Source organism: Podarcis pityusensis, assembly GCF_964106645.2.
Source record: "Podarcis pityusensis genome assembly, chromosome: 11".
Classification (NCBI taxonomy): Eukaryota; Metazoa; Chordata; class Lepidosauria; order Squamata; family Lacertidae; genus Podarcis; species Podarcis pityusensis.
The window spans coordinates 47942378-47959805 of NC_138036.1; the positions used below are offsets into that span (position 1 = coordinate 47942378).

At 41.2% G+C, this 17428-nt stretch overlaps 1 protein-coding gene across 4 annotated transcripts in view; it reads right to left on the bottom strand.

Moving 5' to 3' along the window:
• ZNF608 (zinc finger protein 608) overlaps positions 1–17428 on the bottom strand; it is a gene marked incomplete at its 3' end in the record, with an annotated part of 135059 nt that overhangs the window by 63551 nt on the left and 54080 nt on the right. For all 4 annotated transcript variants that reach the window (XM_080972279.1, XM_080972278.1, XM_080972281.1 and 1 more), the window contains one exon: positions 14510–14765. In XM_080972279.1, coding sequence (XP_080828405.1) covers positions 14510–14765 — 256 coding nt within the window. The remainder of the gene's footprint in view (positions 1–14509; positions 14766–17428) is intronic.

Below are 17428 nucleotides of genomic sequence, written 5' to 3' on the forward strand. Positions count from 1 at the left end.
CTAAACAAATTGTCATTCATCTTCCATCTAAAGGATCCAGTTGGTAATAATGTCATATCCATCTTTACTGCATTATGGTCGGAACAGGTCTTTGGGCAGATTTCCACTTTTCTGACCTTAGGTGCCAGGCCTCTGGAGATCCATATTTGGTCGATTCTTGTCCAGGTCAGTTGGGCTTCAGAAAAGAATGTTCCCTCTCTTCCTAGTGGGTTCTTTGTCCTCCAAATGTCTATCAAATCCATATTGTCAGTCATTTCAAAAAAGGTTTTAGGTAGTCTGCCGTCTTTTGTAACATTTTGGCTTTGTGACTTGTCCATGTTAGTTGATACGACCCCATTCATATCTCCCATCATTATGATGTTGTTATAGTCTAGGTAGTCCAACATTGTCTCCTGCAACTTCTTGTAGAATTCCGATTTCCCTTCATTAGGTGCATAGATTCCTAATATCAGCAGTTTCTCTCCTTGATGTTGTATCTCAATAGCCAAAATTCTTCCATGTTCATCTTTAAATAGGAATTTAGGTGACAGGCTCTCTTTTGCATATATCACCACACCTCTCTTCTTCACTTTGTCGGACGATACAAATTCCTGGCCCAATCTTTTATTTATTAACACTTTTCTGTGGAGCCTCGTCACATGTGTTTCTTGTAAACAAATAATGTCCAATTGTTCTTTTTTTATTTTTTTTTTAATAATATTTTTTTTATTGCTTATTTTCCAAAGTCAAAATCCATCATCAATTTACACAACAAAAGCAGTTTTACAAAGAAAAGAAAAAGTTAGAAAAAAGAAAATTCACATTTCCACATCTTTTTTCATATTCAACTGGACTTCCCCAAATCTTCCATCCCTGCATTCTTTACAATAAAAGAGTATTATACAGCAAATTAATACCTTGTTTCGTATGTTTTTGTACTTTCATCTATTTATATATTCCAAATTAAACCTTTTCACCGTTATAACTTAGTTTCAATCATTTTCAATTTTCAATACTGAAGCATGTTTTCCTCAAAACTTAGCAAATTCTCAACTTTCATATAGCTTATAATGTTTTTGTAGATAGTCCTTAAATTTTTTCCAGTCCTCTTCCACTGCCTCTTCTCCCAGGTCTCGGATTCTGCCCGTCATTTCGGCTAATTCCATGTAGTCCATCAGTTGCGTGTGCCACTCTTCCAGTGTGGGTAGCTCCTGTGTCTTCCAATATTTAGCTATAAGAATTCTTGCTGCTGTAGTTGCATATAAAAAGAAAGTTCTATCTTTCTTTAACACTCTCTGGCCCACAATGCCCAGGAGGAAGGCTTCTGGTTTCTTATTAAAGGTATACCTAAATACCTTTTTCAACTCGTTATAAATCATTTCCCAAAAGGCCTTCACTCTCGGACATGTCCACCAGAGGTGAAAGAATGTTCCTTCAGCCTCCTTACATTTCCAACATTTATTGTCTGACAAATGGTATATCTTTGCAAGTTTGACTGGGGTCATGTACCACCTGTACATCATTTTCATAATGTTTTCTTTTAAGGCACTACATGCCGTAAATTTCATACCGGTGGTCCATAACCTTTCCCAGTCTTCAAACATAATGTTGTATCCAATGTCTTGTGCCCATTTAATCATGGCTGATTTAACCATCTCATCTTGAGTATTCCATTTAAGCAACAAGTTATACATTCTTGAAAGCACTTTCGTCTTAGGTTCAAGTAATTCCAACTCTAATTCTGATTTTTCCACCTGGAAGCCGATTTTTTTATCTTTTTTGAAGATCTCTAAAATTTGGGCATAATGCAACCAGTCTCGCACCTTTCCTTTCAATTTTTCAAAACTCTGCAACCTCCAAGTGTCACCTTCTCTTTCTATTATTTCACAATATTTTGCCCAGCCACCCCCCATATTAAGTATTTTTGTGGCCTTAGCCTCCATCGGTGATAACCACCTCGGAGTCTTATTTTCAATTAAGTCCTTATATTTAGTCCAGACAATGAACAAAGATTTTCTGACAATATGGTTTTTAAACATCTTGTGAGACTTCACCTTGTCGTACCACAAATATGCATGCCATCCAAAAGCATTGTTAAACCCTTCCAGATCTAGGACATCAGTGTTTTCTAACAAAAACCAATCTTTCATCCAGCAGAAGGATGCAGCTTCATAATACAACCTTAAGTCCGGCAGGGCAAATCCCCCTCTTTCCTTTGCATCTGTTAATATTTTAAATTTTATTCTGGGCTTTTTGCCCTGCCAGACAAACTTCATAATGTCCCTCTGCCACTTTCCAAAACACTCTACTCTGTCCACGATCTGCAGGGCCTGAAACAGAAACAACATTCTTGGCAATACATTCATCTTAACGGCAGCAATTCTTCCCAACAAGGAAAGTTTCAATCTTGACCAAATTTCTAAGTCCTTTTTGATTTCGGTCCAACATTTTACATAGTTGTCTTTAAATAGATTCAAATTTTTCCCGGTCAAGTTAACTCAATTGTTCTTTTTTTAATATATGAAATATTTTCTTCCTTTTTTCCGGAATGTTACAACCATTAATATTCCAGCTCAACAGTTGCAGAGACATCCTGGACTATCTGGTTATTTTTCAAGGGGTGGTATCTTCTCAGGGTCTTCAGGTTCCACAAATGCTGATGTTGGTACTGGCGTTGCCTCAGGCCCAGAAGGTAGTTCAATTCCTTTTTGAAGGTCCTCTCCGTATGTAGTCAAGAATTTGTCTCTCTCTTCCGGTGTTCTCACTTTAACCTTTCTCCCTCTAAAGGTAAAAGATATTCCTTGGGGAAATTCCCACCTGAATGGAATTGCGTTGCTCCTTAGTAGTTTAACAAGTTCAGAATAGGCGGCTCTAAGATCAAGCAGTAGTCTTGGGATATCTTTATAAATTTCAATTCTTCTATCCAAAACCTCCAGTGATTTTACAAAATGTAGTCCCAAAATCTTATCCCTTTCCTCCTTTGATCTCAATGTTATCAAACAGTCTCTGGGCCTCTCCTTCTTTATAAATCTTCCAAGTCTGAAAGCTGTCACAATTTTAAAGTCCTTTTCTTCCAAGTTCCAGAACTTGGAGAATTCTTTGGTCAAAAACTCAGTTAGATGCCCTTCTTCTGCCTCTTGTAGTGATCTAATCCTTAAGTTGTTCTCACGGTTTCGCAGTTCTATCATAGAGAGATAAATCTGGTGTTCCCCGACTTGTTTAGTGAGTGGTCTTACCTCTTGCTCTAAATTTTCAAATTTTTGTCTGGTGTCCTCAGCCAATTTCCGATTTTCTGCTGAGGCCTCCGTTAACTGTCCAATTGCTAGTGCATTCTGTGCCACTTGTGTGGTTAATTTATTTAGACATTCTGTGTTTTTATCAATCTTTGCTGATTGCGCATCTGCTTTCTTGTCCAGAGCTTCCAATTTTTCAAAAATTTTGTCTAAAACAGAAACAGATGCTCCTGAGGCCATATCTTCCAATTGTAACTGCTCTGCTTCGCCCTCTCCCTCCACTTCTGAGGGCAAAGCAGGCACAGATGATCTACGTGTCTGTGAGGCTGAGGTTAGAGTTGTTAAAGTTGTTTGTTTAGCTCTCCCTCTTTTTCTTGTGCCACTCATTCCAACGTTATCTATCAGTCAAGGTCACACTGAGTTATTCCCATGGGAATGGAAGGGTCCAGAGCAAGCAAACAGCAAGGGAATCGAAAGTAAAAAGTACATGTAAAGTCACTGTTTTAATCCAATCCTCTAGAGGGAGCTTAATCTGTCTTTCAGAGTCTAATTTAATGTCCAAGAACCTTCAAATACAAATGTTTAGCAGAGTTTATAAATGGTCACTTTATTGCAGACAGTGCTTATTTATCTCCAAAAAGAATGTTTCAAATTTAAAAGGTCTCAATACCCTCAGATTGTTTCAAGTTCCAATATACAGTATCCAAATCTGCAGTGCTGACAGCTCCCTTAGTGCTCAGGCAGCTCCTGACTCTGGGTTTCACCTTCTGATTTGTAATCCAATAAAAGGAGGAAAGTCAAATGCAAATAAAAATCCCAAATCTTTAGCTTAAAGTCTTTACTTTAAAATAGTTCAATAGATGCTTAGATCTGTAAAACTTAGAGTCTTTCTTTCAGCCTCCACTCCTCCAGCTAATTGCTTTTTTTCAAGTTCAATGGCTGCGGAAGACGGACTTCCTGCTTCCACGTCTCTCCGCTTTCAGCCAAGTTCAAACCAATTTAAGTTTTTCTTTCAAAGTCTCAAATTCAAGTGACTCAGTCTTTTACTCACAAGTTAGTTGCTTTTTCGTCCGAATCCGTAATTTAGCAGGAAAAGGGATCAGCGCTCACCGACAGTAGCAGCGCGGCTTCACTCCTCAGGCTGTGAAACAGCTCACAGCGCCGCAACCCCCCTCCGCGCTCCGGAGCCCCTTACGGGGTTCCTTCTGCACTTGGAGGGTCGCTCAAGGCGCCCACCGAGCCTCAAGACCCCAGGCTCTTGCCGCCTGGGGTTTTCCAGAGTGGGTCTCCGCTTCGCCGTAGCGGACGACCCGTTGCCTGCGGAGCCTCCTCTCCCGTTCAGAAGAGGACCGCCATTGCCGTTCGCGCCGCCCCCGGAAGTCCGAAGTCAACTAAATTTTAATCTGAGAAGAACCACTGAAATTAATGAAGATGACTACATTAGGGTCGTTCATTTCAATAGGTCTATTCTTAGTAAAACCTAGTTGACGACCATTCACAAAGGCTAACAACTCAAAATTACCACATTTGGTCGCCCATCCTCGATTTCCTAAGCATTCTGTGGAAACATGAAATGCACATACACAGAGTACATTAGACTTACAGATATTCTTGTTTCAGTGTGCTGTTTTTGCGGGTTATTTCATTAATTAAATTACCTGACTTCCAGATCTTTAAAACTATCCTTCTGATAGATAAAAATCACTCTTTTCACTTCAGTTGTTAAGCTGCAGTGCATTTAGTCTTATTTCAACTCTCCCAACCCATTTTTATATAACTTTCATTTATACATGGTGTTTTTTTGTTTGTTTTGCTTTTTAAAAAGATGACCATTATTGAGGCAGAGGATCTTATAGTATAAAACCATGGACTTTTCACAGCCCCCACCTCCTGCCTTGAGTTATAAAAAGATAGCTTCCTTTATCTATGAAAAGTGACATTTGCTGATTCATTTTAAGCAAGTTGGTCTTTGTTGCCCTAGTTCAGAGCTTTCCAAACTGTGTGACGTGACATGTTAGTGTGTTGGCTGCAGTGTGTAGGTGTGTCGTGCAAACACTCCCCACACTTCCCCCAGGGCTGAAAAGGGGTTAGTTTAGCCTCCGGTTTGCTAGTAGAACTGAATTACTGTGTCGCGACATGATGCGAAACTGAATCACTGTGTCGCGAAATGATGCATGTCTAAAAAGTGTGTCACCAACATGAAAAGTTTGGAAAGCTCTGCCCTAGTTGAACACGACACCAGCAGCATGATTTTCTGCACGTTTACTTGGAGTGAAATCCTTCTAAGTTCAATGGAACTTACTTCCAAGTATGGTGGCATAGGGTTCTAGCCTTCAGTATTCTGATTTAAACTATAGTCAAAATAAAATGTGAGAATGGCCTATTGTACACCTGTGCCTTTCGATATGAATCAACAAGACATATTCTAGATAACAAACTATGAGCCACACGCCGCGTTTTCCCTCCAAGCTATATGTTGCATCTGCTACCGACCAATTTTAAAAGTGTTTCTCACATATGTGTAACTTTTAAAGGGAAAAGTGGAGTTCGGTCATTTTGAATTCACAGTTTCTCCATAAATTATAAGTAAATAAGTAAACAGTAGCACACACATTTGCACCCCTTGCCTTCAAATGCCCGATGTCTGGAATTTCTGGTTTGACATTGGAGTGGATTTGTGGGGGGACAGGGGACAGAGTTGCCATTAATCTGTTACCAAAGCTCAAGTTTAAATCATTACAAAAATCTGGAGCAAAGGGGAATTTTATGTTGGGAATATGTACTGACCTTTTTGTTATTTTAGTCACCAATATTTAATAATTGAACAACAACAGTTGGGCACCAGCTCTTTATCCACGTAGCCACATAAAGATATGCAACTTATAATAGAAAAGTTCTTGTTTGTGAGAGTAGTCTGCAAAACAGATGCTGAGACTACAACATTGTAATTGGGGGGGTGGGGGAGTTTATAAACACATGCACAAAAACACCAATCTCAAAATACATGTAGTATCTACTAGCCTGAAGAGCTAGTTACATGACGGCTTGTAGTGTGGTGGACACAGGGCTGTAAAAATGGCTGCGGTGCTGATTACCCACTTTCTGCCTTGACTGTAATGCCCCTGTAGCTATTTTCAATCCTTTCCTCACACCACACTAGGTGAGATTCCATTTGTGTTTATATGTCCCAGCCCAGCATCGCAGCTGCTGGAATGAAGTCCATGTATGATGCTACATATACACAGATATTCCAAAATAAAACACCTGTTAATATCTGTAGTGGTTCTAGGGGTTGCTCGTGCGTAAACCGGAGCAAACACCTGGCTGGGTTGCCTGAGTGAACCTTTTCTGTCCGGACAGCCACTCACCCGTGGCTGTCTCAATCGCTGGCAGAATCCGTCAGTGGGCGTTTCTTAAACTTCTTCCAGCAAAGAAGCTCTTTGACGCCTAGTCTCCTCCTACTCTCTCTGCGCGAAAGCCTTCTGCGCAAGGAGGGCGTACGCAGTGGAGGACCCCTACTCTCCCAGCTGGTCCCCGGCAAGGAGTCATGGGACCGCCTCGCCGCTTCCCCCATCTGCCCCCCTTCTCCACTGGTGCTACGCTGATTCTCTTCCCCAGAAGATGGGCTGCCTCTCCCAATCCCGGGACGCTCTCCGGAATCCCTCTGGATCTTGCTCTCTCCCTCTGGCACTGATGGCAGTTCCCTGACAATATCTTACCATAAGAAACACTGATTTCATAAAACCTCAACCACACTTTAATTCTACATTTCTTGCACTATTATTCGATCAGTTCCAAAGACAAACAAAGCACATTCTGCGCTGTCAGTGTGGAATTACACAATTGTAGAGCTGGAAAGGACCACAAGGATCATCTAGTCCAGGGATCAGCAAATTTTTTCAGCGGGGGGCCGGTCCACTGTCCCTCAGACCTTGTGGGGGGCCAGACTATATTTCAAAAAAAACATGAATGAATTCCTATGCCCCACAAATAACCCAGAGGTGCATTTTAAATAAAAGCACACATTCTACTCATGTAAAAACACGCTGATTCCCGGAGCGTCCGCGGGCTGGATTTAGAAGGCAATTGGATCGGATCTGGCCCCCGGGCCTTAGTTTGCCTACCCCTGATCTAGTCCAAGCCCCTGTGATGCAAGAATCTTTCGCCCGATGTGGGACTTGAACCCACAACCCTGCGATTATGAGTCTCATACTTTACCGTACAGTGGACGCTCGGGTTGCAAACGTGATCCGTGCGGGATGCACGTTCGCAACCCGCAGCGTTCGCAACCCACACCTGAGCATGGGAGGGGTGCGATTCGGCGCTTCTGCGCATGCGCAAAGCGCAATTTAGCGCTTCTGCGCATGCGCAACCGCCGAAACCCGGAACTAACCCGTTCCGGAACTTCCGGGTTTCGGCAGTCCATAACCTGAAAAAACGCAACCTGAAGCGTCTGTAACCCGAGGTATGACTGTAATGGGATTCCAGAGCTTAGCATGTGCAGCCCACAAGAAAGCAGATGGAGGGAGGGCTTTTTAGGAGCTCTCCGAATTTGTTGTGGCTGTCTTCCCTGGTCACTGGTGCATGGAGACTTTGCTAGCAGAGCTTTACAATGGGATTGTTCATAACAGCCACTACAAAAAAAAAAAGTTCCTAGTCAAAATATGGAACAAAGGGATTATTATGACATTAAGATTCAGGAACAGAACGTAACTGGGAAGAGGACCAAGAGTCAAAAGACGGCTAGAAAACGGCAGACATTCGAAGCCAAGCTCTTGATTGACAGTTCCAAGTTACTGAAGCAGGAAACCAGACTTAATGAGCTGCAAGGTCAGTTAAGAATATGCTAGGCGGTGGTACAATTAAAGAAAATAAAAGAAAAAGAGATCCATGCAGTTTACTACCTTCCTAAGAGAGGTTTACGATGCTATAGGTAACTGAACAGAAACCTATGTCTGACAAGAGGGATATACAGGTAACTTGCTTTCTTAAATCCTCGATGAAAAATTGCTTTTACAAAATAAGGACCAAAAAAACACCCCTTTTCATTTTCTTTCTCAAACTATCAGGACACGACAAGCTGAGAATACCACTTGTTAAAAGAGAAAAGCGACACAACTACCCTTCCTCTGTGTTTATTATCAAACAAGAACATATTGTTACGAAGAATCAGAATGCCAACCCAGCAATCTGAGCGGAGACAAATGCGACGAGGTGACGGATTGTTCTGGAACCAGTGGCAGGCAGGTGAAGGATGGCTGTCTTTGGATCAGCGTTCAAGCATAAAACCCTTCATAAGAACAATTACTTCTGATGGCTACAGCTGTTCGCAGCCAAAACCAGAGAGAATAAATATTTGCAGTTTCTTTTCTTCAAAATGCCCCTTAAGCAGCTGATGATATACAGTTGTGTCACAGTTAATTATACAATCTTTCAGGTTCCCCATCCTTAGAGAAATCGTATTTGTGGATGTGGAAGTATAAAGGTGTTTGGGGTTTTTGGGGTTGTTGTTTTTTTACCCAGCCTATCCATATGTTGCTTACTGTAAGAAAAAATAAAAGTAATGGTAATACTTTTACAGTGGTAACCTTGGTTCTCAAACGCCTTGGTTCTCAAATGCCGAAAACCCGGAAGTAAGTGTTACGGTTTTCAAACTATTTTCAGAAGCCGAACATCCGATGCGGCTGTTGGCTATTGTTTCCGGGGCACTTGCACCAATCAGAACCTTGGTTTTCGAACATTTCGGAAGTCAATCGGACTTCCGGAATGGATGAAGTTTGGGTCTTTTGTTTTTGCTATTTATTTTGCGTTTTTTAGGCTTTTTCGGTTCATTTGTTTTTGTGACTATGTAGAACCCAGTTCAGCTATTGATTGATTGTGTGACTGCGGAAATGGATAAAAGCCCCCTATCCAAACAATGACTATCATCAGTGCAGGTAAGAAAAAAAAATCAATTTTAATTTTTTTATCATCTACAATACTGTCTTTATTTCTTTTATAGTACAGTACATTGATTATTGCTTTCATTTTATGGATCAATGGTCTCGTTAGATATTAAAATTCATGACAAATTGCTGTGTTAGGGGTTGTTTTTAAAAGTCTGGAACGGATTAATCCATTTTGCATTACTTTCTAAGGGAAAGCACATCTCGGTATTGGAACACTTTGGTTTTGGAACGAACTTCTGGAACGGATTAAGTTTGAGAACCAAGGTACCACTGTAATAGTATTGGCAATACTAAAATTACTAATACTAAAATGTGTTTTTAATTTATTCCATACTGCATAGTGACTTCTGAGTGGCCTACATTATTTGAATATAGACCAACACAGTCAAACTAGCGATAAATATGAGCCTTCTTAGAAGCAACTATCAAGACAGCTTCTGTATTTGCCCTCACTAACCTTACATCGCAGCCCATCTGTTATCATCTAAATAGTCTTCTCTTCTCAGATATTTTACTTTAATTGAGTCTGACTGGTTACAAAGATTTGTGTCAGCTAATGAACTGTTGGCTTTTTCCCCCCTTCCTGCAAACTGACCAGAGGAGTACAGTTTCTGAAGTCTTCAGTCTGCCAACATATTCCCAGTTGCTACACTTGAGAACAGGTCTGAACTGAACACAGATTTTAGTATAGCAATAGTATTACCCTTGAGGCCTCTCCCCACTTTTTTCTTCTTCTCAGCAGGGAAATGCCATTAATGATGTCATTAATGACAGTAATCTTACCTGACTCCAGTTCTCTCTTGAAGCCCCTTCTCCACCCCCACCACCCCCAATAACAGCAATTTTTCTTTCCCTGGTCAGTCATGCAAATGTTTTCCAATGCCCTCAACTGGAAAAACAAGCCATTTGATGGCAATACTTGTAGGCTGCCTAACACTTCTGGAATCTTGTTTTTTATTATACAATTATCCTACTTTGCAAATGAAGACTATATCCCAAAGTAGCTCACAGCAATTTAAAGATAATTCAAATAACAATTAAAAAGCAGTATTGATGTGGGGGCAATGGACATAAATCAAAATATGGCTTAAGCCCTGCCCGAAAGGCTTACAATCCAAAAGACGGGACATACTGAAGGGGAAAAGAGAGGAGGCGCGACGAAGAATAGGGAAATCAGTTTTGACAATGGCAGAATAAAGGGATGAGTTGCTAACAGGCATTTTTCCAACTGTGACTAGGGCTGGGAGATATCTGGTTTTCAACATCACAATATATCACCAGCTAAACATCACGATATACCAACATATCATGCTGTCTGAAATAGGGATGGAACTGTGTAGAGGCAAACAGTAAGACTGGACGATACCTGGTTTTCTACATCGCGATATACCACCAGCTAAACATTGTGATACATCATAATGTCTGAAATAAGGACTGAGCTATGTAGAGGAACTGGCTGGCTTCACAGTTTCCCCCACACTGTAATACTTGCACAGCACACCAACGCACACACAAAACATGATTTGGACTTCAAACCGGTTCTGAACGATTTATCGCCCGGCCCTAGCACACATCTTGATTCGCGATATATTACTGGGTCAAAAAATTTGAAACCAATTTCACGATGGCAACTTTAAACTGGTTTTGCACAACATTATCACCCATCCCTAATTGAGTCCCGATTACTGGTACAGTGGACCCTCCGGATACGAACTTAATTTGTTCCGGGGGTCCGTACGTACCCTGAAAAGTCCGCAACACGAGGCGCCGCTTCTGTGCATGCGGCGAAACCCAGAAATATACACTTCCGGGTTTGCTGCGTTCACAACCCAAAAGTTACATTACCCGAAGGTAACGTAACCCAAGGGTCCACTGTATTCTTGCTAGGATGGAGGTCCTTGTAACTAGACAGTGGTAACAGAGGCCTTGAACAATACAGTTTTGGATTGCCTTATCAAACGGCAGCTTGCCTTTTTTACTGAAGTACCCATTCTGGAAGCGCCACACAAGAAGCCCCTCATGCGCTCAAAGTGCACGTAGCAGAGATATGGCCGGGGTGTGTGTGTGCTATACTAGAGCAGCCCGTATTACCATTTTAAGAACTCCATGCAAAATAAAACTGCATCTCTTTTATATGCCATGCTGTTCTCATTACGCCTGCCATTAATACCAGCTCCTCTTTATCTTCCTCTTTTTACAAGGAATTATTGCAGCTGCTCAAACTGCATTTTGTATATGGCTGCCATATGTGCAGCTCAGACCTCCTACAAACCGATTGTGATCACTGCACAACTGATCCCGGCTGATGACTCAACGCCATCAACACAATTTCTGTCTCTCATAAACATCGCAAAAGGTGCCATGTTCAGGTATGAATCACGCTTGAGCGTCAAGAGTGCATCACTGCTATTCGGATCATCCTTGTACCTATCCTGTTGTCTGGATGAAAGTTACCAATTTCCCTGTTTAGTATTTAACTGTATGAATGCAAGCATCTGATACATCTGGTGAATACATCAGGGACGAGAAGCAAGGGCCATTAACCTAATTATTTCAAGGTTTCAGAACAACATCTCTGATGAAGTCCAAAAGCTGTTCTGGAGGTTTTCTTAAAAGGATGCAAAGCCTAGCTCTTCCAAAAGCCATAGAGCTGTTGAGTGAGCATGTCTAGACCTGTGGGACTGTTGACACAGAGTACACTATTTTTAGTGGTTTCTTGATTAAGATACTGTGTTTGTTTTTTTTGTTTTTTTACATAGTTTTGCTGCCATTGTTGTATGGTTTGCTTTGCTGGAAGCCACACTGAGCCTTAGAGAAGAGAAATTCCAGTTTTTTAAATAAATTACAGTCACACCTCATTTTGTGGACGGGATCCGTTCCAGAGGCCCGCCCACAAGCTGAAAATGACGCATGTCGAAGTGCCGTGTCTGCGCACGCATGCAGTGTGATTTAGAGCTTCTGCGCATGTGCAAGTGGCAAACCCAGAAGTAACCCTTTCCAGTACTTCTGGGTTTGCCGCGGACGTTCGCTGAAGCAGACGCAAGCGGAGGCAGATGCAGAACGAGGTTTGACTGTAATAACAATGCAACTACAACCAGTGTGTCTCTCTGCCCCATATGTTTGACTGTTATGTCACTAAAGCCTGGCTTATCCTCCAATGTAAATGCACTATTTGAAGTGTAAAACTATGCATAACACTTCAGACACCTGGGCTTGGTACAGATTCAATGCTTGCTCCCTAGAAACCATGATTTGCTCATTAAGAGTCAGCCAGAAGTGTGTCCCAAACACTAGCATGTAAACGAGACCGTTAGAACCCAATGCTAAATGTACTAAGGATCTATGAAATTAACAGAATTTACTTGCAATTGTGTCTTGGATTGAAGCATAAACAATTTTTCATTACATAGCATTACACCACCAGGTAATTTTTGTCACAAAGGAAAAACCACCAGACAGCCACATCTATTGAATTTCCCATATTTAGAAGGCTCAGCTTAATATATTCAGCTTAATATTCCTATATTAAATCAGGATCTGCTTCTTTCCTTTCTTAGAAGCCCACAACAATTTTCAGGGATTTATCAGTGTTAAGACGTTATTAATATTACTCAAGAAGCTTTCCAATATGCTAGAAATCAACAAGTGAAACCTTTATTATCCTGTTTCCCTATTCTCTGCAGCTTTGAAGGCTGAGTAGTCATCTTGCTAATGCCACGCAAATGTCCCAGATTTGCAGATGCACAAACAAAATGGATAATAACTGGCGGAGTTTCCTAGACTATACAGTCCTTCCCATAAGCAGAGGCAGGGACTCTGGATCAGGCAATTTCAATAAATAAAAATCTTCTCAGCTGAGCACATCCGAGTAGTACCAAAAGCAGGCAGACGGAATATCATTCTTGTGAGCATGGAGGCACATTATAAAATACCACACTGCTGCCCTCCAGACCTTTAACAAGGCGCACTTCTTAATTCAGTGGGGGTCAGAAGTTTAGTTTACTCAGCAAGAATAACACTATTAAAAGCTACTGCTCTTTCATGTCACCACAATTCACACTCGTACATTCCAACTCTGGCTAATGCAGGTCAGTGAAAAGAACACGAAGGGAGAGAGGAAGGCACCTCAGCCTGCATATTTTAAAACAGAATTTATATGTGCTTTGAAAACAATCTAAAAGGATCAATCTAGATTACGAATCTGATGAAAGCGTGCGCAGCAAAAGAGATGGATGGACGAGCGTATATAAAAGCAAGCAAGTCAGAATCTTTCTATTGATTTCCAGGCAGACAGTGTAAAGCACTCTGCTGGTGCCTTATATATCATTGCACAGAATGAACTACTGTTGCGCATACAACTGAAGCATGTTAGGATTTATCATCAGCTGATGTGCTGTAGGACACTTTTGAAATGGAATTTCTTGCTTCCAATACAGCGGCTATTAAATCACTAGTAATTAAACACTGCTCAAGCAAACATGAGAAAACATCTGTAACAGCACCCATTCCAACAGTTCTGATTAGATATAATATCCTATGTCAAAACCAGCAATTAGACCGGCATGTACAATAATTCCATCATTGATAACAGTAAATTCAGGCAATGAGATTATCTTACGGAATTTATAATGGAAAAAATCTGCACCCATGACAAATAAAAGCTTTTTCTGATGCCTTAATTTTAACAAGTCATCACACTTCCAATTCTTTTCCTGACCAAAGTTTCATCTCTTGATTATTTTCAATAGATGCCTGCTAATTCATCAAGCAACAAGTTGCCTTATTTTAATTAATGTGCCTTATACATGAAACCTCCATGGATTGATGTTCTCTCAGAAACTTCCAATTCAAAAAACAAATTCTCATAACTGTTAACATCACCAGAAAATGTATTCATGCAGCACAAATCTTTTTTCTTTACAATAAAAAATTAAAATGAATGCTCAGGAAATCTCCCTACATTAAATACAGATTGCCTGTACAGGGTACTGCATAGAATGTTTTAAAGTATAGAAGTGTGAGTTTCAGATATACTTCTAAAATTGTATCACCTTTATAAACACTTCCTCCTGCACCATTATTCTGTTACGCTGTAAACCATTTTATTTTTAAACAAAGACATTCAATATCTAAAAATACATTCAATCTTCTAAAGGTTTATCAAGCTACTTGGTACAATCATGTATCAAGAGTTTATTTTATTTAAAATGTAGCTGGTTTCACTGGAAGAGATATGATGGGAATTTCCTCTAGTTCTAACAACAAACAGTACTGTATAATATGGCTGCTAACAAACTTGTGAAGCAGATGCAACATTCAAACAAAATGGGAAGAGAAATCACAGCTTACCTTCCTCGGTTTCATGCCATACAATCCCTTCCAAATTCACACTGGTCCCAGGTTCACATGGTCCAAGGCATTCAGGTTCCGTTACTATTCCAACATCGCAAGTATTCACACCCACTGAACGAGTCCGTACCAAAAGTTGCTCAACTGGAGCAGCAATGTTGGATGAAGATGGGGAAAAGTAGGAAGGCAGAATCTGAGGTGTAAGACTACTGGAGATAGGAGGCGGAGGTGCAGGCACTGTAAAGAGGGGGTCAACCTAAAAATAAAAACAAAGAGAGACACAGTCTGTCATATGCTGAAGGTATTAGGAAAGATGGTGTTTATACACACACTGAGTTTTGAATACAGCAATTCCACACATTATGAAGCAGTACCCAAAAAGTCACATGATATCAAGATGCACCAATCGAAACATATTTTGTTATCCTCTTCAAATAACTATGGTCACTTAGGAAATTTTGTCTTCAAACTCTGTCAGTGTGACCACTAAGTTGCCACCCTGTTTTAGTGACTCACCGAATTATTAGCTTTTAGACCAGAGCTTGCCAAACTGTCTGTTGCGACACATCATTGTGTTGGCTGCAGTGTGTAGGTGTGTCACACAAACGCTCCCGTGCTCCTTCCAAGGCCGGAAAAAGGTTCCCTTTAACTTCCGGTTTGCTAAACTCAGTAAAACTGAATTACAGTCATATCTTGGGTTACAGACGCTTCAGGTTGCGTTTTTTTGGGTTACGGACCGCTGAAACTCGGAAGTACCAGAACGGGTTACTTCTGGGTTTTGGCAATCACACATGTGCAGAAGCGCTAAATCACAGTTTGCGCATGCACAGAAGCGCCGAATCGCAACCTGCGCGTGCACGGGCGCGCCGCTGCGGGTTGTGAATGTGCATCCCACAAGGATCACATTCGCAACCTGAGCGTCCACTGTACTGCAAAACTGAATTACTGTGTTGCAGAAATGAGGCATGTCTAAAAAGTGTGTCACCGACAGAAAAAGTTTGGAAAGCTCTGTTTTAGATATTCTGATCGCTTGCTTTAATATTTGCTCCCAGGCTTTTCAGATGCCTAGGATCATGAACCAACTAAGACATCAACAGTAATTTGAGGTAGCATCTTATTTAGAAATGACTTTTTAACGTTTATTCTCTAATATGGGCTCCATTCTACTATGACTATGAAAAATAAGTTGAGCCATCTTAGAAATTGTCTAAGTTACTGTGGCATGAAATCATCAGACACATGAAGTACAATGAAAAGGCCATTGGCTGTGTGGAGACAGGAATCTTGTGCACACTGGAAGCGCAGGGGTGGATAAGGGGGACAGCACTAACCCCACCTAAGCAATCCCAAAGTCTGTGTGTGACAGGTAAGACTGGAGAATTGGACGTAGAAGAACTATATTATTTCCCTTCCTTCGGAGTATCTTTCCTTGGAAAAACTAGCCGCTGAAAATACAATGGCATAATGCATGAGTAGGCAAACTAAGGCCCGGGGGCTGGATCTGGCCCAATCGCCTTCTAAATCCGGCCTGCGGACGGTCCAGGAATCAGCATGTTTTTACATGAATAGAATGTTTCCTCTTATTTAAAATGCATCTCTGGGTTATTTGTGGGGCATAGGAATTCGTTCATTTTTTTTCAAAATATAGTCTGGCCCCCCACAAGGTCTGAGGGACAGTAGACTGGCCCCCTGCTGAAAAAGTTTGCTGACTGCTGGCATAATGTAACCTGTGTACAGCCAAACCTCGGTTGTCAAATGTAATCTGTTCTTCTGAAACGTACAACAACTTCTGAAACGTACAACAACCGAGGCATGGCTTCTGGTTGGTTACAAGAGCTTCTTGCACTCAGGCAGAAGCTGCGTCGGACATTCAGGTTCCGAAAAACATTAAAAAACCGAAGCATTTACTTCCAGGTTTTCAGTGTTTGGGGGCTGAAATGTACGATAACAGAGGCATTCGAGATCCGAGGTTTGACTGTACTCTAAACAAACACAGTACACAGACAAATGGGACACAATTTACGTTTCCTACTGAGACCTACCGATAATCTTTGTTTAAAACCTGGAAGGCAAACTTATTCTATGCTGGTTAAAACTTGACGGCTGAATCTCTAGGTTTGGCAACTACCTGACCCAAAAAAAGGGAGAGATGAAATAAAGCACAGCAGAGTACAGAAGCTCTGCACTTCTGTTATGTGTTTATCCTGCTGCCACCAGACTTTTAAGATGTTGGCAGCATTAAAAGAAAGGGTGTGGGGGGAGGGAAAGCTTTTCAGCAAGAAATCAAGCATGCAGGCGAGTGAAAACCAACTGACCTCAAAAACAGCTGTTCCTTGCAAACTAGTCATTGGATAAGTAAGGATGAAAAAAACCCAATATTTATCTTTGAACTACATTCAAGACACAGGGCCAGAGTTTGCACTACATGAGTTTTGGCTGCCGCACAGACTTCTCATAACAGCCTTCTTTTCAGGCTTTCAGAGTAATGCAAATGCACTTGGTTCCGGCGTTTCCCCCAGCATTTATCCAGATGTGGAGCAACACAGTGTCAGCTCAAGCTATATACCCTCATAGATAGATAGAACCCTGTGAAATTATCAGGTTTTTTAAAGAGATCCAGTAGGGGGTAGTTGGTCAACAAGTGAGTTCAAGGTTCTGTTGGACCACGAGGATTTGGAGAGACCTCTCAGTCAAGAGGTTCCCTGGGTGACCTTGGACCAGCCCACCTCACGAGGATGCTGGGCGGATAAAATGGCGGAACCACATATGCTACTCTAAGTTTCTTGAAGAAGAATGGCTTACTAACATTAAAAATGACAGATTCCGCCTTGCAATCTGCAGAGATGGCAAAACTGACGGCACTGATAAAAGACACAAATTTAGAATCTTTTAAAGAAGACTTGGAGAAAGAGAAAAAAA